Source organism: Lutra lutra, chromosome 18 (genome assembly GCF_902655055.1).
Source record: "Lutra lutra chromosome 18, mLutLut1.2, whole genome shotgun sequence".
Lineage (NCBI taxonomy): Eukaryota > Metazoa > Chordata > Mammalia > Carnivora > Mustelidae > Lutra > Lutra lutra.
In genome coordinates, this window is record NC_062295.1 from 8,537,637 (window position 1) to 8,561,781 (window position 24,145).

Sequence of the window (24,145 nt, forward strand, 5' to 3'; positions counted from 1 at the left end):
CACCTTGTCAGGAAAGAGGAGGCGCCCCACAAGTTGGAGGCAGCCTTGGGCTCGGGCCAAGGAGATCACTATGAAATTCCTTTCCCCTCTCTCTTCCCTCCCTCCTTTCCTCTTTTCATGCGTTGGCTTATTCAACAAACACTTCCTGCGCACCTACTATGTGCCAAGCACAATATTGTGCTAAAAGTTTTCTGGTTTTTTTTTTTTTTTTTTTTTTTTTTAGATTTTATTTATTTGTCAGAGAGAGAGAAAGAGAAAGCACAAGCAGGGGAAGCAGCAGGCAGAAGGACTAGCAGGTTCCGGGCTGAGCAGGGACCCACCCCCTGATGCCGAACTCGATCCCAGGACCCTGAGATCATGCCCTCAACCGAAGGCAGACACATAACTGACTGAGCCACCCAGGCGCCCCCATCCCCCGACTTTTTTAAAAGAGACCAGGATAGATACCACCCTCTCCCTGTACCCAGAGCACCGCTCTGTCCAGCCCTCATTATCCTGGACCTTGCACTGCCTGCTGATTGGGAAAGCATGCCTTCCTTCTGCCTGAAATTCCAGAAACAGTGACATGTCCATGACAGAGCCAGGCACACAGAAGGCACCCACCTCGGAGCCGCTGTGACAAGCAAATGAGGTCACACGGCAAGCACTCAACACATCTCAGCTGCTGTCATTCCCCCACACTAGGCTCTGTGCTCCGCGCCCCACACGCCCACCTCCTTATACTCATAGCAACTCTGGGAGGTGGGCACTATTTTTATTCCAGTACAGACGAGGCGGGGGGGGGGCAGGGGGAGTGCAGAGAGATTAAGTACTTTGCCCCAAGCATGAGTGTAGAGGCTGAACGGGAAGCCAGGCACCCTGGCTCCAGCATCCACTTTTAAGATTTTTTTTTTTTTTTAATTTATTTGACAGAGAGAGATCACAAGTAGGCAGAGAGGCAGGCAGAGAGAGAAGAAGGAAAGCAGGCTTCCTGCTGAGCAGAGAGCCCGACGCGGGGCTCGATCCCAGGACTCTGGGATCATGACCTGAGCCGAAGGCAGAGGCTTAACCCACTGAGCCACCCAGGCGCCCCCAGCATCCACTTTTAAACCACTACCGGCTCCGACTGCCACCAGTTGGCTCTCCCAACTGAGCTTGGATCCCTCCTCCTTCCGGTTACAGTCATTCTGTTCTGGATTTGTTTAGTGGAATTGCCAATCCGGGTGCCCAGCCTGCCTTGGCCCCACAGCAGTGGCTGCGTGACCCTCCCTAAACCGACCTCTGGTACCCTCTTGCTGGAATTTTCATCTTGGGCAAAATGGGGCAAAATGAAGAGACACCCGTGCTCTGACAATATAGATGATTAGCTCCCACCTCCTGGCTCATTCAAGCTGCCAGATCCTTCCCCTCCAGCCTTCTCCTGAAGTCTGTGGCTCCCCCACAGCCTTCCAGTAAGTTCCGCCTTGTCTTAAGTTAGCTAGAATTGGATTCCGTGGCTTGCAACCGAGGACCCCCTCACTCACCCGCTTTGTTTCTTACTTGACTGGTGCGTGATGGCTTCATGGCTCCTTGGCAGGAGCAGACCAAAGCCCTCACTCCCATCAGGCTTGGCCAGAGATGGGGACCAAGAGCCCAGTACTCACGTGCCATCGACTTTCTCCATGCCGTGGAAGAAGCTGATGCAGTCTGACGTGTTCCTCAGGTTAAAGCACTTCTCATCGATAAACTGGGCCGAGGTTTTGTCCTCGAGGTCCCTCTCCAGAGCGTGCTGAGTGTCTCGGTTATCCCTGTGCGGTGCAAGGATTTGCCTGGTGATGGTGCACCTACCCGGAGTCCCTCGCACAAGGTCATGCAGGAGGGAGGTGCAGAGCCATTGCTCAAAGCCAAGTCTCTGGACTCCCCCCAGGGTGCTCTGTCTACCCCCCCCAAGTAGTTTCTCTGCCCTCTTCCCACTTTGATGCCCCCACTACATACCCACGACCTCCCCACACGTCCCCTTCCCCCCAATCCAAGCAGATCTGTTGTCATCCAAAACAGGAGTAGGCAAACATTTATCATAAAGGGTCAAATACTAAATACTTTGGGCTTTGTGGGTCATACGGTCTCTGTTGCAACTACTCGACTATGCAGGAAAAGAGTCTTGGATAATATATAAGTGAATGGGCGTGGCTATGTCCCAATAAATCTTTATAGAAACAGGTGGGGGGCCAGATTTGGCCCTCCAGCTGTACGTGGCTGACCTGCTGTAGAAGACATGAATTCTACTTCGGACAGAGCCTGGTACTGAAACACGCCCTGGGCAGAGTCGGGGATTGGACACAGGCAGGAGCTAGGCGGAGTCAAGAACTGGACAGAATCAGGGGTTGGGAGGAGCCAGGGACTGGGCGGAGCCAGGGAATTGAAGAGTCAGGAATGGCCAGTCAGGGATAGGTGGAATCAGGGACTGGGCGGAGTCAGGGGCTGGGCGGAGTCAGGGATTGAAGAGTCAGGATGGGAGGAATCAGAGACTGCGCGGAGTGGGGGCAGAGCAGAGGTGAGCAGAGGACAGTGGACAGGGACAGTGCTTGGCGCCTGCAGGGCTGGAATCTTGGCTGGGAGGCTGAGACTTAAAAGCCACCATGTGCCAAACTCCAGACCCTGGAGAACCACTTTCATGATTCCTGCCATATTCTCGAAGTACTGGCATTGTAAGTTACTTACTACTTTTTAAAAATCACCTTTAAAATATAAATAAGTGTATTTTAAAGGGAAAATCTACATCGCGGTCTCTAAAGGATCATCAGTAGCACCTTCCGTTAAAAGGTCACCTCACACATAAATACTAATTAAACGCTAACAGAATCCCAGCTAGAATCTGTTGTCTCCAGAAGGTTCCAAGCCTTAACTTTCCTGTCTCTGTCTTGATTGAAACAAGATTAGTCAGTGTTAAAGCTATACGAGCATCGACTGGGAATGTGATCTTGAAGTGCTTCGAGGTGACAGGGAATAAAGAAGGGAAGGACCTTCGCTATGCCAGCTGATGTCCAGACACACCAACTAAAGTGAGGGGTGCACATGTCACATGGATGTGTGTGTGTGTGTCTTTCTCTCTTTCTGCCTCATCTTTCTTGGTTTCTCTCTGTCTTAGGGACTTCCTGTCTCTTTCTCTGTCCCTCTCCCTTGTCTGTCTCTGTTCATCATTTTGCCGCTTTTTTTTTTTTTTTTTCTGCTATGAGTACTGGATGTTGGTGATGGATTTCAAACAGGCCAGAAGCAAGAGAAGTAGATCCTGGTGGTGGACCCCCACCTATGGGAATGCTCAGGGAGTCATGATGGGACAGGAGGGACCATCCTGAGGCCCCTGGGGCCTTCTGAATTGGCAGAGCCAATTCAGAGAAATGGGGTCCTGTCCTGCCTAATGAACTGGACCATGAAGACCAGACTGTAGAAAGGAAACAGGTCAGAGCATTAGAGGGGACCCAGGGCCTCAGCATCCTGGTTGGCTGGTGCAGCTTCCTGGCCCTTGCTAATGAGCCTGGACAAAGAGGGTGCAGCCACTGTCTCCCCTTCTTTGTCCATGACATAAAGCCCAGCCAGTGCCAAGGCTCACCTCGATGTGGGCCTGTGAGGAAAAGCCCTGTTATGGCTTCTGCCCAGCATTTTCTGCTTTGCTGGTGCTCCTGGTGAGGTAGGGACACAGCTCTGCCCAGACACAGGCCTCAGGCCTCACCCAGAAAACCATGAGTCAAGAGCCTAGTGCCAGGGAGGCCACCGGACTGGGTCAGCGGTGGAGCTTCCCCCCGGGGGCAAGGGCACACTGAGGCTCTGCCAGTGAGGCTGTGGCCGGTTCCAAGTTCATCAGGGAGCCCCGGCAATAGGAGCTGCTTCCTGCAAGAAGATGGGCACCGTTGGACAAACAGGCCACTGCCCAGGGTCAAACAGCCTCTACTGAGCATGGCTCGGCCTCTGTCCTGCCAAAGGGGAGGGACGCCTGTCCACCTGCTCTCGTTCTCTCCCCCCACCCTCCCTGCCTTGGCTGCCTCCACCCCTTGGTGGCTGTCCCCCATGTCCCTCACTTTTCCTCTTGCTCCGTGTCTGTGCCTCTCTGTCTTTCTGGCTTTCCTTACTCTCCCACTTCTTGCTTCATGGCTGGCGTTGCCCGAGCGGTCCCCGCCCGCCCCAGTCCCATCTTGGGATGATTTCCCCTCCAGGGTGCAGCTCCCCAACTTCTGGTCTGGGACTCTGTTCACTCTGCTGGCTCAAACTGTCCTAGTTTCCAAACCCCAGCCCTCTGTCACCCCCACACCACATTCTGCCATAGCCCTGTGTCAACCACAAATGGAAAACCTCTCTTTCTTGCCCAAAATAGGTGATCATAAAAATAAGGGCAAGAAAAACACAATGAAGACATTTGCCCGCCCAAAGCACTTCCTTTGTTAAAATGTTCTTTTTTTAAAATGCAAGTATATAAGGTTTTTTGTTTTGTTTTTTAAACAAATTAACTTATAGACAAACAGGAGGCACACAGTCCAAGTGGGAAGTGGACTTGTCAGCAATCAGGTCAGAGGCACACTCATGACAGAAGTCACCCCTGTGTTCGGTAATTCACCTGTCCCCACGCCACTGCTGTGTGTGCCCCTTCCAACACCTCCACCCCTGCAGCCGGCCTTGACCTCACCCTTAGACCTTCAGGGAGCTTTTCAACATGGCCCTGGGTGATCCCGTCCCTGGGCCCAGTCCTCAGGGTAGGTGAGGAGCTGTTCTGTGGGTACTGGGAGGGCGGGAGACTGACGGCTCCTCCTGGGGAACGGCCAGCTGCCAAAACCTATCTGCAAGCTGCCTGACCCCCCACAGCATCCCCTCCAGGTTACCCACAGGCCCCATGCAGCTAGAAGCTGGGGCTAGGTGACCAGCCCTCCTCTCGATCTCTGGGTCTGAGGAAAGGAGAAGGAGAACCTGCAGAGCAGCGTGCCCTGTGAGAGCTAAAGGCCATGGCCAGCCCCAGCCTCCGGAGGGAAGGCTATCTCCAGGGGAAGCGAGGGCCAAGGGCTTAGCTAGGGGCCCCAAGCCCCATAAAACTCGGGCCTCCCTCTAATTATGTGGGGAGCCTCCTGGCTTGTCATGATACCGGTTAGGTCATCTTCCAAGAACAAAAAGCTGATTGCTTTTTAAGACTCTGGGTTCAAGGCATCCACCAGCCCCTCTCTGGAGATGCGCTGGCCCCTCCCCTTGATGCCTGATGTCGGCAGTTTTCTGCCATCTCCCCAAGGTCAGAACTCCCACGGGGAAGCCCCAGCCTCAGAGGGGCCTCAGTGAGGCCCATGGCTTTTGCTGAAGCCCTGTGTGCCAACAAGAGTAGCCAGGGAAGGGCTGGGTCCCAGAGACCCACGGTGTGCCCCGGTGTGCCCCGGGAGACCAAGATCACCATTGACCTTGGCTGATGCTGCAAATAAGATTTCATTTTCTTCCCCGGAGAGCTGGTTGTTAAGCACTTGCTGGCACACCACGGACCGAAAGGACCGCCAAGAGACGGACAGCACACCTGCTTGCCCCCCGGAAACTGGGGAGACCCAAATCAGACCCTGAGAAAGGGGAGAGAAAGTAGCTCTTACCGCATCTGGATATCAATTCTTTGAGCTAGTTTTCTCATCTGTTCTTGGCAACATTTTAGCAAATCTACTTCCTGCAATGAAAAAGGTCAAAAAGAGCCACATGGTCCTTAGAAAGTCACCACACCTGGCCTCCCAGGTGAGTGACCCCACCCCTACCTCTCGCTGCCCACTCTTGACCCCCTCCCCACCCTGCCCTATGCAATGTCAGGGCGGGAGTCCATCTCCTGCCTCATCCCCGCCCCGTCCCCAGGCCAGACAGGTAAGCGTCAGCGGCGGGGGCTCCACAATCCCCATCTTATGTTCTTCCTAAATTGTACACTTCCCGATTAAAAGAAAATTGAGCACCTACTATGTGCCAAGGGCTCATCTATAGACTGTGTTATCGCTATATTCAATAACGCATGTGAAACAGTACAGTGTGTGACATACACTAGGCGCTCCATGAACACAGGCTTTTATTGTTGTTATTATAGGTATTACGGTGAGACACTGAGGGTCCCACGACTTCCCTTCTCCCTGTTCTCCACGTAGTGTAGCCCCCCACAATGCTTTCCGAGCCCTGACTCTGCATGGGGTGACACGTGGCTTCTGCTCCTGGTAGAAGCTCAGAAACCTCTGTGACCAGCTGCCACCACACCCCCCCCACCACCCTCAGCGGGCTGAGCAGACCCAGGAGGCCTCTTACCCGGATAAGGTTTTTCTCCACATTGTCATGGACCAAGTCGATCCCGATCCTTTTCTCTCGATGGTACAGACACTCCAGAGCCACCTGGAGGGAGCAGTGGGAAATAGCATGTTTTCCCTGCGCCTGTAGGCACAGTCTGACCGCAGGCGACTCCCATCCACCTTTGCTGGGATCTGCTTTATCCCCAGGAAACCTGGATGGCGCCCGGGTGGCCTCGTCACTGTGCCCATGGGTGGGCTTCCACCTCCCCTTCTCCCTCCGTGGGGACCCCGGGATGCCATGACTGCCAATGGGTAGAATACTGGGGCCTACTGCATAGGTTTGCTGCGTGATTAAGTCGGCCGGACATGTGTGAAATACTCCAGATATGGTCAACAAATATTACTTGTGAATATATGTGAAAACCCCTTTTTGAAGATCTATAAATGGAGTGGGGGTGGGGCTTCGGAAAGTGCCCAGGGCCAAGTGAGACCCAGGTGACCCTGTCACACAGCCATGCACCTTGCAATGACCATGGGGCCATGAGCAGCGTGGAACAGAGGACAGGGAGAAGTGTCTGCTCAGGGGAGCTCCAGCAACGAGAAGCTGAGAAACGCAGGTGATTAGGCCACGGGACTGTGACGTCACAAAGAGCAGCAGAAGGGAGAAAGCAGCAGGGGAGCGCCCCATCTACGTGCTGGGAGGGGTGCTAGGGATACCACAGTCAACCGATCAGAGGGTCCCCGCGTTAACGGGGCTCTAAGAGACAGGTGAGAACACACACAAGTAAACACACAAAGAGGAGCAATCATTTCTGACTGTGAGCAGGACTTAGGTGCAAAGAGTCAGCGTGAGGCAGGTGGGAAGGGGGGAGCAACCTGTGGGGGGTTGGCCAGGAAGGACCTTCCTAAGGAGGTGAGAGACCAAGACCTGAATTATTGGAAGCAGCAGAGACAAATGGGAACAAGGTGCCAGGAAGAGGGAACAGCAGGTGCAAAGGCCCTGAGAGAGAGGAGGAGGAGCTGACAGGAACCCCCTGGAGCTGGAGAAGGGGAGGCTGGAGCCGTGAGAGGGGCCTGCGCTGTGCAGGAGCTGGAGCTGGTGACAAGGAAAATTTGGATGTTAACTGGGTGCACTGAGGGGGGTTTTAGTGAGGGAGCGTGGAGATCCAGTTTAATATTTAAAATACCACCACCACCACCCCCCGCCGGGGCTGGAAGATGCGTGGGAGGAGGGCAGGAGTGGGGAGCACAGGGAGAAGGGGGGCAGAGAGACCTCTGGTCCCCCCAAGCCACCATGTGGCCACCGGAGAAGCCGCCAGTGAGCAGGCAGAGCCGGGTTTCCCAGGCAGGCTGGAGGAGCGAGGAGAGCAGGAGAGGACTGCAATAGGTTTTGAGCGTTGTCTCAGGCCCCCCTGCCCACTCTCCTCTCAGGGGAGAAACCTGGCTGCAGAGGGACACAGCAGAAGTCCCCATAATGTGGGGGGGGGGGACCCATGCCACGTCTCCTGAGGGATCTAGAGGCGGGACCTCTCCTCTAGATGTCCCCACACCTGACATGGCACAGAGATGGCTGCACGTGGCATCCAGGGAGGAGGTCCCAAGTCCCCACCTGCTCCAGCAGGCCAGCCGAACATCGTCCACGTGACCCAGATCAGCTCCCACGGCGCAAGGCACAGATAAGCCAGTTCCATACCCGAGGCCCACTCCGGGACCCCAGGAAAACCACTCACTCGCCCAGACTCCTCTCTGCCACAGAGCCTGGGAGAGTTTTAGCAATGGGCTAGGAATGGAAACGCAGGATGTTCCCTTCCAGGAAACTGACATACCCTGACACAATGGGGACATGGGGCCCTTTGCCCGGCCCCTATCTTCCTGCCTCAAATGAGAAGATCGAAATGTTCCTTGCAAGTAGGAGTCTGCAACAGGAGATAGGACATCTCCCCACGAGCAGTAGGACAAAAGCCACAAGCTGAGGACGGCAGAGCAGAAAGACGGGCGCCTGGGTCGCCCCTCCGGCATCGGGTGAAGGCTGCAGTCGCCCGCTCTGTTTCCTTCTGGAATTTTCCTCATGACTTGGCTGAGCCTTGGCTGAGCCTTGGCTGAGCTGCACGTAACAGGGGTCCCTTACGTGCCACCAAAGGCAAACCTAACTGATCCGGGATACGATGGGAGACCAAGGAGCGTTGAGAATGTCCACATTCAGATACGGACCCATCTACGCAGCAAACATTTACTGAGAGCCTACTGCGTGCCACGCACTGTGCTAGGCTGGGAAGACATTCAGAACACCGGCCCGGACGGCAGGCCGTCGGCATAGACACGGCTCCCAGAGGGCCAACACAGACGGGCTGCCCAGCACAGCTGCGGATCGGTCTGGAACACGCTGGCGACTGTAGACAAAAATCCCCACCCTCGCGGCACTTAGATTCTAGCTCAGGGAGCGAAATGATAACTAAATAGATGTGTAAGTTAGAGAGCACGTTAGCAGGTGTTAAGGGCCATGGAGAAAAATACAGCAATTCTTTTAAGTCTATCCTTCTACCCAGCAGCCTGCATGCACGCGCCCACACACACACACACAGGCACGTGCAGAAAGTCTGGACAAAACCTTTGTAGTTTGGAGGCGACCCCAAAGAGAAAAGGAAATTTGATTCGGTCTGAGGAAACCTGATCTGACAGGGATAATCCTGGAACTGAAGCAGCCGATGATGCAAAGTTCCCAGGGCCTTGACCTTCACTGGGGAGGAGCAGAGCGCCCAGGGCTGCCCTCCTGGCCGCTGCCACGCCCCCTCCTTCCCCAGTTCACCTGCAGGGGACAGTCGAGCTCCTCAGCAGCACACTCCAGCCGCCTCTTGACCGTGTCCAAGCTGTGGTTCTCTTTCAGAAGCCTCTCCAGCTCGTAGCCCAGCTCGGACTTCCAGAAGCCGATGTCCGACAGCCTCTGGCCCAGGTTCCGGCTGGTCCCCTCCTGCATCTGGCGCGTCAGCTGGTCCTTGTCCTGCATGAGCCGCATGGAGTCACCGGTCAGCCGGCTGGCCCACAGCCGAGAGGCCTCGGCCCCGCGCATCTGCAGCTCGTTGGACCTGTCCCAGTCGTGGGGGGTGTAGCGGCAGAAGAGGGCGGAGCGGAGGGCCGGCAGGATGGTGGGCGGCCTCAGGGGGCTGCGGCTCGTGACCCCCTCATCCATGCAGGTCTGTGCATTGGCAATCTTGTAAAAGAGGCTGGGTCTCCATGAGTTGAGGTGGCGGTACCCAGGCAGGTAATACGGCTGGTAACATTCCTGGATCACCGGGGCGGGCACAGCCGGGGGCAGCGCACTGAAGCCACCGGCTTTCTTGGGGCCACAGTAACTGGCTGTCTGACTGGTTCCCAGAAACTCCATCCTCCCCCATCAGCTGCCCTTGGGCAAAACTCTGAGGGGCCGAGGCATGGCAGGACGGGGAAGGATCTTCTCTTAGGGATGGGCCGGACCTCTATGACTCGGCACTGTTGTCATAAAGCCTGGAGGAGCAGGGCTTTATTGGGGCCTCGGCTTGTTTCAGGCCTGCTGGGGCCATACTGTCCCGATTAAAACCCATGCCAAAAGACAAAGTGAAGGTGAGTTTCTCAAGCCACAGAATTGGGGGAGCAAGAAATGGCACTGATCCACTTTTCCCTAAGAACCAAATCGGCCTTTCACACCTAACTCTGCCCCTGGGGGGAAATGCAATGTAGTCCACTCTGGTAAACTCAGTCAGCTCAGGGAGCCCTGGCCAAGGTTAGTTGTCTTCCTTCCCTCCCTGTCTTCCTTCCCTCTCTGTCCCCAAGACATCCGAGGACACTCAGCAGGAAAAAAGGAATCTTGAATGGATGAAGTCAAGTAGAAGCCGTTGGACTCAAAAGACCACATCCTGTATGATTCCACTTAGATGGCATTCTGGAAAGACAGACCCATGTGGGCAGAAGACCGACAAGAGGCTGCCAGGGACTAGGGGTAGAGGGAGGTGGACTGACTACAAAGGAGCAAAGGAGCATGGGAAAACATGGGGCCGGTGACAGTAGTGTCCTCTGTCTTCACTGTGGTGGGGTTACACAGCTCTACGTGTATGCCAAAACCCACAGAGCTGTCCACTAAAAGGGGGGGGATTTCACTGTATGTAAGTCAGGCTTCAACACACCTTAACTCAGTAAAGGGGGCAGGGGAGGGATCGTGAGGCAGAGACCATGTCTGTCCGCCTCACCACTAAGTCCCAGCACCCACCACACTGATGAAGGAATGAACGGGCGTCCTGAATCAAGAGCCTGACTGTGCCGGGAAGAATATTCAACCCTCCATTCTCTACCACTGGTTTTAAACCATCAAGAAACTTGACCCCTCTTTGGCTGGTGGGATCAGCAATGTGATCCCAAGGTACAGAACAAGAGGGGTGCTTAATGTGAAGAGCCTTCCCCCTTCCGATTTGAGAAAAAGAGGACCCTAACCCTCAAATAAGTTGTCCTTGTTAGTGAAGTGTGATGGTCAAGGGAAATTCTCTCCCTAACTATAACCGAAAACAGGGGCTATCGAGGACCAAGGCAGAGGAAGATGCTATTAAGCACCTTGTATATATCTGATTCTTTCTATGTACTCATTGAATCTCCACCACAAACCTAGAACGAAGGGCTTGACGCCCACCCCCACCTTATAGGGTGGGCTCTGGACCCCCTCCACCTCTACAATGCTTTCCTTTGTAAGCTCCTTTAAGATGAGACACCACACACAGGAAGTGGCAGCACATCTGGGGACATCAAGAAAGGGGCCCAAAAGATTCGGGGTATGTTGGAAGCACGAAAGGTTCATGTCCAAAAATAACAATGTGACCGATATCTAAGGGTATGAAGGAAGGTTTACATTCAGCTGCTCCAGGAACCATACTTGAAGTAGTGCAACTCTGAAATAAGTTCTAGGAGGGAAAGGACCTTGTTTGGATTTTCCTTGTCATTGCACCCACGGCACTTGGTAGATTCTTGCAAAATAGCAGGTGCACAAGTGGGGGTTGTTGAATGAATAAAAAAATGGAGGAGTGGATGGGTGGATGGTTGGGTAGACAATGAAGCAACAGAACATCAGAAGCCATCCAATGAGAACAGTTGACGATAGCTCAACGGAAAAAGGAATGGTAAGCAGCGCATCCAATCCAAAAGACCCAAGGAATCGACTTCTAAAAAGTCAGCAAGTGAAAAACATTACAGCAAGTGGAGTATGACTTTGACTCTTAGCAGTGCCTCGCCGTGGGTGGGGCAGTGGCATTTCCAAGGTTCAGTCACATCATAGCTGATGTCTGTACTTTAGTCCTTTTCGGGGCATAATAATACTTCATCGTGTGATGGACCACTTGTGTGTCCATCCATCTGTGGATAGACGTGGCCATTATGAATCATGCTGCTATGAACATGTCAAAATTTCTAGTCCTCTCAAATATAGAGCAGGGATGGGAACTGCTGGGTCCTGTGATAATCCCGGCTAAGACAGTGTTGAGTTTTGTGCACCTGGGTGTCTCAGTCAGTTAAGCATCTGCCTGCGGCTCAGGTCATGGTCCTGGGGTCCTGGGATCCAGTCCTGCAACCGGCTCCCTGCTCAGCGGGGAGCCTGCTTCTCCCTCTCCCTCTCTACACCTCCCCCCCCCGCTTGTGCTCTCTCTCTCTCAAATAAATAAATAAAATATTCTTTAAAATAAGATACTGTTGAGTTTTAATAAAATGTAAGTTTCAAATTAGCCAATTTTTATTGCTTATTCTCTATTAAGTAAAGTAAATGTAGAGGACCCTTAGCCAGTCAGCTCCAACACATGCAGACTCCCTGCACTCCATTTTGACAAAAGTTCCGAATGTTTGGGAATCAGTGGTGCTCTCTTTGGTTGCGATTTTCATCTCCAACCCTTTGGGGTGCTTTGCACCCCTGTTTTCAGAGAGTAGGCTGGAGATACACGAGGAGAGCCAAGATGGGAAGAAACCAGAACCTGGTTGCTTCCATTCCATCATTCTGCGTGACCACTCATGCTCAGAATGGACAATGGCGGAGAGCGTGACCTTTGAGGTGTGATTATTTTTATTTGGAAAGTGGGCATTTTTGTTCATATGAAAAACTTTCTGACTTCAGTGTCTTTAAAAGTGAAAAGTAGGGGCGCCTGGGTGGCTCAGTGGGTTAAAGCCTCTGCCTTCAGCTCAGGTCATGATCCTGGGGTCCTGGGATCGAGCCCCCCTTCGGGCTCTCTGCTCAGTAGGGAGCCTGCTTCCCCCTCTCTCTCTGCCTGCCTCTCCGCCTACTTGTGATCTCTGTCTGTCAAATAAATAAATAAAATCTTAAAAAAAAAAAAGTGAAAAGTTATCTCTGTATTTGCCCATTGTATCAAAACTAACCTGGAACGAAACTATTACCCAAAATCCTGTTGTAGGGAAGACGGGCCCCGGTGCGGGGGGGGGGGGGCGCGTTAAAACAATTATCTACCTAGGTAGCCACTGCTTAGAGAACTCTCACCATAAGTTTGTTTTGGTTTGTTTCAATCTCCTTTAAAGCATGCTGATGGAAAATGCATTCTCTTTCTGGAATCTCTGTAGGAAGTGGATGGGGACAGTCACGTGAGTGACACCCCCCTCCCCAGTGGGGCTCCCCGTGGTCCGCCAGCTCTGCCCCCCAAACGGGAGACACCACATTCAGCCTCAACTATTCTACCACAATCCTGAATGCCTGAAACCTGCTGTTTTGAAGTCGCTGCCTGACTCCCACGGGCTGTGAAGGGGACAGCTTCCCATCTGTGAACCTAATGGGAAACCCGACAGCCTACGGAAGAAAAGGAAGAAAAGCATCGAGACGGTCTTTAGGTGATGGCTGGAGCCACTGTCTCACAACTTTCTGTAGCGAACAGATCAAATCAGCAAGCATTCCTTGGGCGCCCCCTATGGGTAGGCAGGGGTCTTTCTTTGCACTTGTGCCTGCTCGGCCACCGAAATAGGGGACTGGAGGTGGCTCCAAGCAGTGCTCAGAAAAACAGCAAAATAGGGTCACACGCGGGGGAGACCAGAAAATCTGGAAAGAAGCTGCTTTCAATTCAGCATCTGTGTCGGATTGTGTCGTTCAAAACCAAAACCTGCATTTTAAAATAAAGCACTTCCCCCCGCATCCCTGCACTTGAAAGAGGGTATCTTTTGGGAGCTTAGAGCACCAGCCCCGGCAGGTGTGTAATAACCCAGCAATCTTTCCGGACATCCCCCTGCCGATACGCGCCCCCATGAATGTTAAGTGTGTTCACTGCTACAATGATCATAGCAGCGAAAAAGGCAGAACGAACTTCCGTCCCCCAGTACAGGATGGCTAAAATAAAAAACCATCTTTTCATGGCTTTGTATGCTGCAGCATAAAAAGAAGACGGACCTGTGCTGGCTGATAAGAATCAACTTCTAAGATATAAGTGAAGAAAAGCAAGATACAAGACAGGATACACGATATGATATACATGTAACTTACACGGATGTGTATGCAACATGTACACACAGAAACACTTCCAGAAGGATGCAAGGGAACCAGCATTGGGGTGATTACCCTTAGGGGATACATGAGTGGAACTGAGGGGTGAGGGGCACAGAGGGAGGCTTTTACTTTTTGGTTAAGCCTTCCACACTAACATATTTATAGGTATACACATTCACATGATTTTATTTTAGCATATACATAGTATGTATTTCATATGTACTAATATATATAACATAGACAGTCTCGTGGGTATTATATAGATCTCCCATACGTATACCCTAATAGGACTTCCACTTCTGGCCAAGATTGGATAATAGAGATTGGCTCTACCCTTGAAATGGAACAATTCAAAAACACAAAAATATATAAGGCAAGGATTTTGAAGTCACTGGACGTCAGGCCATGAAGAGAGTCATTCCCGAGGGACGAGAAATAAACGAGGCAAGTTGTACCCTTACCCTCAGCTCACAGCCTGGACAAAGCTTCCAGGCCATGCACAGGGATGGGGAGCCCCTGGTGTTGAGGAGACAGAGCTGGGAAGGCGGGACGCCAGTGTGGCCAGAGTTGAGCTCTGGAGAGACGCAGAGGGGCCCTCTTCAGCAGAGCATCCCCAGTGCTGGCATGTGAAGACACAGCCCTGGGCAGGGGAAGGAATCATCCCTAAGGGTTAGTGGGAACAATCCCCAGAGCTCCCACGGGGTTGGGAATAGCTCTCCCTCCCACCAACCACAGTAGACAATGTCATAATTTTGAGCAGCATCGAGTCAAATACTCGGAAGGGTTTTTGCCTTGATGTTAGGGCAAAATTAGTCCTGGACTCAAGGCCTCTCTGGCCCCGTCTAGAGAAGCTGAGAAACCAGATCTCAAAAGATGAAAGTTTCTAGCCACTTAACCCTGCCCCAGAGAAAAGATCAAGAATACTTGTAAAAAGAGAAAAACAACAACAATAACAACAACAAAAAACTTCCAGTGCTCAATAAGGGAAAATTCGCAATGCCTGGCATCGAGCAAAAATTACTAGGCAGGCAAAGACACAGGAAAATATGAACCATGATGGGGGAAAGGGGAGACGTCAATCGAGACCAAACCGGCAATGACACGGATGACAGCATTAGCAGGGAAGGACACTTTAAACATTATAACCACATTATATGTATTCAAGAAGCTAGACCACATTTAGGACACGATGAGTGGAGACATGGCAGATGTGCGTGCGTACACACACACACACACACACACACACACACAGAGGCCTGAATCGAATGTGGGGAGATGGAACGACAAAGTCTAGATGAAAAATACGTAAGATGGGATTATAGGTGGTTTCATTCAGCCGGGGCTGCCAGGAAGTACCACAGACTGGGGTGCTTATAAACAACAGACACATATTTTTTTTTTAGATTTTATTATTTATTTGAGAGAGAGAGAGAGAGAGAGCATGAGCGCACAAGCAGGGGGAGAAGGAGAGAGACAAGCAGACTGTCCACTGAGCTCAATCCCGGGATCCTGAGATTATGACCTAAACTGAAGTCAGGTGCTTGACCAACTGAGCCCCCCCAGGTACCCGCAGGAACGTATTTCTCACAGCTCTGGAGGCTGGAAGTCGGAGATCAGGGTGCCACTGTGGTGGGCTCTGGTGAGGCTCTCTTGCTGGCTGAGAGACGGCCATCTTCACCTTCTCTCTGTGTCCCCACACGGCCTTTCCTTGCGGGGAGAAAGGGAGCTCTGCAGCGTCTCTTCTTCTAGAGGCACTAATCCCGTCACGAGGTCCCACCTCACAACCACTCTCATTGCCTGCCCAAGGCCCACCTCCCACGCCATCACAGGGGAAGTCCAGGCTTCAACATACGAACTGGGGGTTGGGATGGGGGTACAAACATTCAGCCCATAACGAGGCAGACTAGGATAATGAAGAAGAAGAAAAATCAGCAAAGCTGAAGACACAGCAATAGAAAGCCTCCAAAAAGAAACAGATGATTTGGGTGGGTGGGTGGGGAGAACCATAGAGTATTGCTGAGAGAAATGTAGAAGCAGCTAAATAGAGAGCTACCTTACATGTGTGGACCGGAAACCTCAACAGTACTAAGACGTCACTTATTCCCCAGCTGAAGGTCAGAGTCAAAGCAAACCCCGGTGGGAATCCCAGCAGGCTCTTACTCTTTTTTTTTTTTCAGGTGGAAACTAGCAAACTGGTTCTAAAATTTAAATGCAAATTCAAGGACCTAAACTAGCCAAAAACAACTCTGAAAAGCAAAAAGTAGGAGGATTTAGACTTTCTGACTTCTAGACTTATTAGAAAGCTACAGTACGGTATCGGCACAAAGATAGACAAGGATCAACGGAATAGCACGGCCTTCTGAGAGATCAGTGCAGAACAAAGAATCCAGAAATAGACCCACACATTCACAGTCAAGAGATCTTCAACAAAGGCACAAAGTTAGTTCTGTGGAGAAAGGATAGTTTTCTCAACAAACGCAGCTGGAACCACTGGATATCCACGTATTAAAAAAGCAAATCGCATCCCACACCTGACACCGTAGATCGACATTACATACAAAATTTAACTCCAAATGGGTCACAGACCTAAACATAAAGTCTGAAAGTATAAAGATTCTAGAAAGAAACAGAAAATTTTTGTGACCTTATGTTCGGCCAAGATTGCTGTAAGTGATGCTAAAAACACAACCCGTAAGGGAAAAAAACGGACAGACTGAGCCTCATTGGAATTAAGAACGGCTCTTCAAAAGACATGCTTTTAGAGAATGAAAAGACAAGCCACAGACTAGGAGGAGATGTTTGCCAAACATAGAATTTATTGATGAAGGACGTGTATCCCGAATTTATACTACACTTAAATGCAGTATGAGACAGCCAGAAATGTTTTTAAATGGGCTTAGGATCTGAGCAGACGTTTCGGTGAAGAAGCTATGCTAACGGCAAATAAGCGCATGAAAAGCTGTTCGACATAATTACACACTGGGGAAATGCAAATTAAAGCCACAATAAGATATGACTGTCCACCTACTGGAACACCAGCGTGTTCTATCCCCCCAACAACTAACCCTTTGAGGTAGTTCATATTATTATTACTATTTCACGGAGTAAGAAGCTGAAGCATGAAGAAAAGACTCCAAGCCTGGTAAACGGGGAACTGGGATTTGAAGCCGACACCAGGCGTTCAAGAATCCTGGTGCTTAATCAACATAATAGTAGACTTCTCTAGATGTAATCGATCTGAACCTTATTTTTTGACTCATTTTTATGTTAAGTGTATATAGATAGCTCTTTGTTAGATGTTTTTGCTGGATCCAGGGAAAGAGGTAGAAAATTCTCTCCACTTAAAACTTAATTTTTCGGGCTTTTCCGCACCACTTTGATCATAGGTGTGGGGAGCGCGCCACCTATCGGTGAAAGGCGGAACTGCAGGCACCTCAAAAGAGCGTGTTTTCTCCACCTGCACGGGTTTAAAATGCTCTCGTCCCGCTGAATCGGCATCTAAATGTTGAACCAGCTTGCCCCAGGTGTAGTCTTGTTTCACCCACTAACCCGCCGTGTGGTTTTGCGCAACTTTCCCGGTTTAGGCCTCCGTTCCTGCATTCGTAAATAGGGTGCAGGATTTCACCTGAGTTTACCTCAGCACAAGCCTGTATTGGATCGTTGCTCTCTGGATGTTCTGTGTTCCCGCGATTTCCATGAATTACAGTGTTTTACGCCCGCAGCAATCGCATGGGGTGGGGGTGGAGGTGTGAAATGCCTTTATCATCCCCATTTTACAGGTGAGCAAACCGAGGCCACAGATGAGAAGGCACAGGCCCCGTGGCATTCAGCTCATGAGAACTGGAATCAGGATTTGAACACGACCTCCGACTTCAGAACACGGGCTGTAGAGCCGCGGGTCATCTGCCCTCACGGATCTCACATATCCGCACCCTAGGGAGTCTGGAAGGCTATCGCGACAGACCCTTAAGAGTTTTTAATTTTCTGACAATTTTATTGTCTAAAAACGTTACATTTGACCTACAAAGTCATTTAAAAGGACCCTGAGGGTTTTTAAAACATGATGTGATGCTGTGATTTATAATAAACACGTTTGGTTTTCTTCCCCGTTATTGACACAGAGCTCCTAAAACCCTGGCAATTTCCAGAGAGTGGGGTAGGTCTTTTGTTATGTTAATGACACGACTTAGGGCCTCGGCTTAGGACACCCCGCCCCGACCCAGGGTTTGAGCCAATCACCAACGGCCAATGATTTAATCAATCGTGCTGGTGTGATGAAGCCTCCGCAAAATCCAAAAGGCCAGTTTGGAGAGCTTCCGGTTTGGTGAACTGTGGGAGTTTGGGAAGAGTCGTGCCCAGTGCGAGCGTGCGAGCCCTGCACCCTCTCCCCGTGACCTTGCCCTAAGCATCTCTTCCACCGGCTGTTCCGGAATTCTCTCCCTTTACAGCAAAAACAGTCATCCGGTAAGTGGAAAGTTCTTCTGAGTTTCTGAGTGGGTCGCTCTAGCAAATTAATCAAATCCAAAGGGAGAGAAGGTCATGGAAAACTGATCTGTAGCCAGTCGGTCAGAAAACAATCTAGACTTTAACAGGTGTCTGCAGTCCACGGAGGGGCGTGTGTGTCACTGGAACCCCCAAAGTATAGCCTGGCGGTCAGGAGAGGTGACAACCGGGAAGTGCAACTGACACATGAAGTCGCCGGGGGGGGGGGGGGGGTGTTGTCCAGTCCTGTAAAACTGAGCCCCTAATCTGTGGATTTGAACGCCATCTCCAGTGAAGAGCATCAGAATCAAGGAACCCAGCTGAACTGCAGGACACCCGGCAGGCGCCCCGGCGCTGTTTGCTGGTTTGGAGAAACCCCACACTGGAAACCGGGTTCAGAACCCCTTTGGGCACATACCAAGACTCCCCGCCTGAGCAGGTGCCTGGCCTAAGACCCCCAGGGGATCATACTATGTACCCACGTTGAGAAAGGAAGCTACAGGGGGTATGTGCACAAGTGTCCCAGCACCCTTTGCGCACATTCGAACTCTCATCACATTGGAGGTATAACCAAACTTAGAAAGGAAAAAAAAAAAAGATTTTTGTTTTCGGAGCAGATTTAGGCATATGGAGAAATGTTATCAGGAAGCTTAGAGAATTCCAGAATATTCCCTTTCTACCTCTTCCCCCCCACCCCCACCCCGGCAATTTCCCCCGTTACTGACATCTGGCGTCGGTGGGGTCATTTGGGTGAACCATAATAGTGAATCGTTATTATTAACTACAGTCCACAGGGTGAGTTAGAGCTCCTTCTCGCTGGTGCAGGGTCTGGGAGACGGGATACGTGCTCAATGTCAAGTACTCGCCATCACACCTGACGCGGGAGAGCTGCCCTGCCCTAAAAATCCCGGGCTCTCCGCCTACTCCTCCCTCCGTAACCCAACCCCTGGCAGTCACTGAGCTTTCTGCTGGGTCTCTACTTTGACAAACTTGTTTTTAAAAGCTTTTCAAAACGTAGCTAATTAAATCTTTTGGCACGTACTGAGGTTTTTCCACATTTGAAATGACAACATTTCTAGCTCTCGCTTTGTTGTTTTGGTCCTCCTCACCACCTTCAGTCAGGGGGACCGAAATAAAAACTTTAAATTTAAAATCTATCAAACTCCCTAAACTAAATAAATGTAAAGGAGATGTAAACAGAAATAGACTTTCAAATGCTGGTTCTGATTAGGTTTGCAGCATTCACACTTTCTGGGTTCCTAAAATGGAAAAGTGGGCTCAGACTTCTGGAACATGCCGTGTTCAGGAAAGGAGAAGGCCGTGGATTCCATGGGCCTGAACCGGCTTCCCGTGGGATGATGCAGAGAGGTGACCTATCCCAGAGGAGGGCCAGAGAGGGAGGACAGTCGTGGTGAAGGACTGCTGTGAGCCGCAGAGGGATGGCTGGGGTGCCAAGGAAAAGCCTGCTATTCAGTTTTAGATTGAGCTCGGTGTGCACAGTGGCACAGAGCAAAAATGGGGTGGCAGGGGTAACCCGAGTCATGGGGTTAAACTGGACTGAAAACCGTATCAAGATTGGTGCTAGCTTGGGCCATAGGGAGCCAGGGAAGGTGCCTGAGTAGCAGAGTGACCCATCTGAATTGTGAGGGGAAAGGACCGTATGACGTGTAGCAGAGGAGCCCCCTGGGGAACCATGAGAGACAGTCCAGTACCAGCCACTCCCTGGTCTCTGCTCCTTCCAGGGACCATACTCCCTATGCCTCTTTTGGGTGTGACCGATTCTCTGGATAGAAGGTGTGTGCATAGGGGTCGTTTCTGGGGGGGATGTGTTGAAGAAGCATCGTACAAGTCATGTGCTCCAGCTGTGGAGCATGTGCTCAGACCATGGCAACGTGAGACGGTAGGGCCTATGTCCTGTGTGTCCCTGAGGAACGACGAGCAGGTGTGTGCCCGTGAACCTGTTCAGTAGCCGGAGCCAAGAATGATCTCTGCTGCCTCGAGCCTCTACAGGCTGGGGGAGGCTTGTTGTGGCCACATAGCCTAGTGGGGCTACCCAGAAACCACTGCAGGCCCAGGAGAACCGGGGTCTGGATGAAGTTCATGGGGTGATGATGCCATGTAGCGTCAGCTGTCTGTTGCCACCCCGAACTTGGGGGCTTAACACAGTGAAGTGTTTGTTTAGCTCCTGAGTCTGTGTGTTGGCTGGATGGTTCTTCAGGACTCACATACCTGGTGGTCACCTGCGGGTCTGGATAGGGGGCTCTGGACTCTCCCGGGTCTCAGGGTCCCTGGTTTGGGACAGACTTGGCTGAGACCACCCCAGGTAGCTCAGCCTGGCCCCGTATGTCTTCCCTCCCGCGGGGTAGCCCACGAGGTGTTCTCATAGTGAGGGCAGAGGGGCAAGTGAAGAAAGTGAGAGCAGGCTCGTACCTGTTTTTTGTTAGCTCACTTTGGCTAACATTTCACGAGCAAAGTCAGTCACATGCCTGAGCCCAGAGTCTAGGGGTAGAACAGAGGACTTGCTGACAGTGGGGTGACATACTGGGACCAGTTAGGGAACTACACCATCACGTCACACAGAAGTGAGGCCAGGGGACTTGATGCCTGATTGGACATGGAGGGAGACATCATGAACGTTTCTAGCAATGACTGCCAGCCTGTACCGCCATCTCTATACACACCTGCCACTCTGCCCATCTAGATGTGGCCTCTGTTTCCCTGCCCCTGGAACCCAGGCTGTCCTTGGGACTTGCTTTGACCAGTACGATATGAGAAAGAGACCCTGCACCAGATCTCAGCCTTGTTCAGCTGCCATGGAAAGGCGCTCGGCTAGACCACTGAATTTTTTGTGGAGAGACAGTGGTCACGAGGGAGACAGAGGCACACACGAGAATGAGAATCTTCTACTCTGTTCCACCCTGAATGATGCCACATTAGTGAGCCCAGATAAAACCAGAAGACTCATGAGAAATAATAAACCTTTGTTTTAACCACAGTATATATATGTGTGTGTGTGTGTGTGTGTATACATATATACCTACATATACATGTATTTATGACTTGTTACGCAGCAGGTGCTAACTGATACAGGGAGATGGTGAGAAGGAAGCAAGTCTGATGCTCACATTTCGGACCTGAGTTCTTAGGGCAGCGGGGGTACCATTCTCTGAGATAAGAACTCCAGAAGGAGAAAGTGGTTTGAGGAAAGAGTTGTGGATAGAAGTTTGTTAGGCCTGAAGACATGAAGGATGTGGAAAGGGTGACTACAAGTGGGCCAAGGACAGAGTCTTGAGACGTACTCCTCTTCAGAAGTGGTTCTCAAACTTTAGTGCATAAAATTACCATCTGGTGAGAGCGTAAAGAAGCAGATTCCCCAGCCCAGTCCCTGAGTTTCTGATTCAGGAGGTCAGGATGGGCCTGGAAATCTGCTCTGCAGCCTCACTCCTGCCCTCCAGGTCCCACTCCCACAGATGGAAAATTCCATCCCCAGTGAGACAGGAGTTTGGCCGGGGATCGCAGGACAGAGATCTGGAGCAAAGCAGAGAGGAAGTTTACTTGATTTTACTTTCTAGTGTGGAATATGATGGTTTTTACAGCCTTATGGGGAGGAGTGAGGAGGGAGGGACTGAGGAGTGGAAGACCTTTCTTCCCTGCCTCGGAGCAGAGAAACTGGCTGAGTGGGAGGGCCCCTGGGTAATTAGAGATCGCAGGGCTGCTGAAGACAGCTGGAAGCAACGTGCCGGAAGTGTCTTAGGGGACATCAGTAAGAAAGATCAGAAGCGGGCTGGCCTTGGGCCTCTGCTTTGTGGCTGAGTGGGGAAAAAGAGCCTGCAGTCTCAAGTGTTTGGTGGAACCTTCTGGCTGCAAGCTCCTGGGTAAGCCACTTAACGTCTCTGAGCCTCACTTTGTTCAGTGAAAGGAGAACAGTTTGCATCCTGCCTCCCGGTGTGTGGCACAGTGGTCAAAAGCCCAGGCCCTACAACAGATTTCTCTGGCCTCCCAGCTGTGCTGCTTACCGGCTCTGAGACCTTGGGCAAGTCCCTTCCCAGTGACCTTGTCTTCCTACCTGCAAACTGCAGATCACGACAGTCCCGGCCTAACAGGGGACTTTCTCTCTGACCTCTGGGCTTGTGTGGTTCGTTCCGTCTGAAACACCACTCGTCACCCCCGCCACCGCCCTTTAAGGACTTCTTCCCTAACACCCCTGTTGTCTAATGTCATAGCTTTTATAAAACTAATTACCTGCTTCGTTATCCACTGTGATGGCCAGGCTGGGTGCCAGGACGACTGGCATCATGGCAGTTTGGTGGCACCAGCAGCTCGTACGGAGGTACCTGTCACTGTGTGTTATGGGTGACCCGGCAGGCTCACAAGCCCCACGGCCCAGGTTCATCCCTCTGGCTCCCTCGCTAGCAGCGGTGTGACCTGAGGAAAGGAGTTCAGACATTTGGACCCTCTGTTTTCTCACCCAAAGGCACAAGTTTGGGAACACCGCTAGAACGGGTTCAGGCAAGAACAGTGCTAAAACTGCCAAGGGCAAGGTTGATGAACAGGATACTCACGTGACCTCCACGAATCATCTCAGAACCCTTATTCATTACAGACAGAAAAGGGTACCACTCGCTGGAGAGGCAGGGCGGGCAGACGCAGCCTTCCCCAAGCGGCCAAGCCCTCACCTTACCAACAGCGGGACCCACTGTCATTCTGTGCCTCTCGCTGTGACACCACAGTTGTACACATTACTCAGGGGCCTTATGCCAAAACCTTTTAACCGGAATCTAATCGTGGCGGGGGCGGGGAATCGGACAGGACAAGATCCTGGAGTGGGTATCGCATAAGGCGAATGGCCTGGACTGTATCCACCTTCATTCATGTCCTCAAAGACAGAAAATGGCAAGGGGGCAGGAGAGGAGGACTGTTCTGAATTAAGAGCCTGATGAGGACCAATGGCAGGTGCGACTTTTGACGGGATCCAGGAGTCGGGCGGGGTGGGGGTGGTGGGTCTTCTTTGGGACAATTGAGTACGTTTGAATATAAAGTGCACGTTAGCTAATAATTTTGCATCAGTATCCGATTGCCTGGGTATGAAAGAGCACTGAGGTCACGGAGGATAATGCCTTTGTTCCTAGGAGTTATATACTGAATAATTTACGAAAGATCTCCACAGCTCGGCTTTAAAGGAAAAGACCAGCCCCAAGCACCGGGCACAAGGTCCGCGCGTGAGCAAAGCCCTCTTTCCGAGACTTACTTCGCGCGCCTGGAGAGTCAAATTGGGCGCGGGGAGACGGAAATACGTAAGGCGTAGTCCGGTGACCGCGTAGACATCGAAGGCAGCCGAATGGAGGAGGTGCCTCAGGGTGAGCGCGCGGAAGGGGCGTGGGTGGAGAGGCTGAAGGGACAGGAGCCACTCTAACTGTGACCTTGTGCCCGCGCAGGCTGTCCCGGGACCGGCAGCGCCCAGGCGGGCCGAGGGGCCTCATGTCAGGGCTGCCCCAACCAGCGGCTCTGCGCTTCCGGAGCCGGCGCCGCTCCTGACCCAGGTGAGGAAGGGGCCAGGCCTGAACCGGAAGTGAAGGGCGCCAACCCGGAAGAGGTGGGACCCGGCGGCCTTTTAGGAGGAGGGGTGAGCCTAGAGGAGGCGGGCTGTGGAGAAGTCCGAAGAGTAGAGGGAAGTAGTGGGATGGGGCGGAGCCTGAAGGACCGGGGACTGACCTGCCAGTGTAAAGGAGGGCGTGTCTCAAGATAAGCGGGCCTAGGGGCGGGAGGGAAGGGGTGGAGCCAGAGGTTTGAGTGACAGCAGTAGTCAGTGGTCGGGTGGAAGGCAGCGTCCTAGGGAATAGGGTATAGACTTTGAACTGGGGGTTGCTCTGGCTTATTCTTGGGCAGAATTGTCTCCCACCCCCCCGCCTTTTTAAAAAGATTTTATTTATTTGACAGAGAG

General features: G+C 51.9%; 2 protein-coding genes and 1 long non-coding RNA gene across 7 annotated transcripts in view; 1 reads left to right on the forward strand and 2 right to left on the reverse strand.

Moving 5' to 3' along the window:
- The window catches only part of TEKT5 (tektin 5), a 34,750-nt gene extending 25,030 nt beyond the window's left edge, over nucleotides 1–9,720 (reverse strand). Inside the window, exons 1-4 of the mRNA XM_047713379.1 lie at nucleotides 9,043–9,720; nucleotides 6,256–6,339; nucleotides 5,571–5,641; nucleotides 1,623–1,766 (exon numbers count right to left, since the gene is read on the reverse strand). Of these exons, the coding sequence (XP_047569335.1) occupies nucleotides 1,623–1,766; nucleotides 5,571–5,641; nucleotides 6,256–6,339; nucleotides 9,043–9,618 (875 nt within the window). The 5' untranslated portion in view covers nucleotides 9,619–9,720. The remainder of the gene's footprint in view (nucleotides 1–1,622; nucleotides 1,767–5,570; nucleotides 5,642–6,255; nucleotides 6,340–9,042) is intronic.
- An 8,317-nt stretch (nucleotides 9,721–18,037) lies between these two features.
- The window catches only part of NUBP1 (NUBP iron-sulfur cluster assembly factor 1, cytosolic), a 30,390-nt gene continuing 24,282 nt past the window's right edge, over nucleotides 18,038–24,145 (forward strand). For 3 of the 4 annotated variants that reach the window (XR_007124384.1, XR_007124383.1, XM_047713380.1), the window contains exons 1-3: nucleotides 18,038–18,186; nucleotides 23,334–23,561; nucleotides 23,640–23,744. Coding sequence is in view for 2 of the 4 variants with exons in the window: in XM_047713380.1 (XP_047569336.1) it covers nucleotides 23,543–23,561; nucleotides 23,640–23,744 (124 nt within the window). In the remaining 2 variants the exon portion in view is untranslated. The remainder of the gene's footprint in view (nucleotides 18,187–23,333; nucleotides 23,562–23,639; nucleotides 23,745–24,145) is intronic. The other variant, XM_047713381.1, reaches the window with a different exon arrangement.
- Nucleotides 18,191–23,645, reverse strand: LOC125090583 (uncharacterized). Of its 2 annotated transcripts, none has more exons than XR_007124386.1 (3): nucleotides 23,453–23,645; nucleotides 22,447–22,629; nucleotides 18,191–20,360 (listed from the first exon to the last, which is right to left on the reverse strand). It is a non-coding gene; the product is annotated as an uncharacterized LOC125090583 (long non-coding RNA). The 2 variants fall into 2 exon arrangements; XR_007124385.1 differs by having other exon boundaries at nucleotides 18,191–22,013.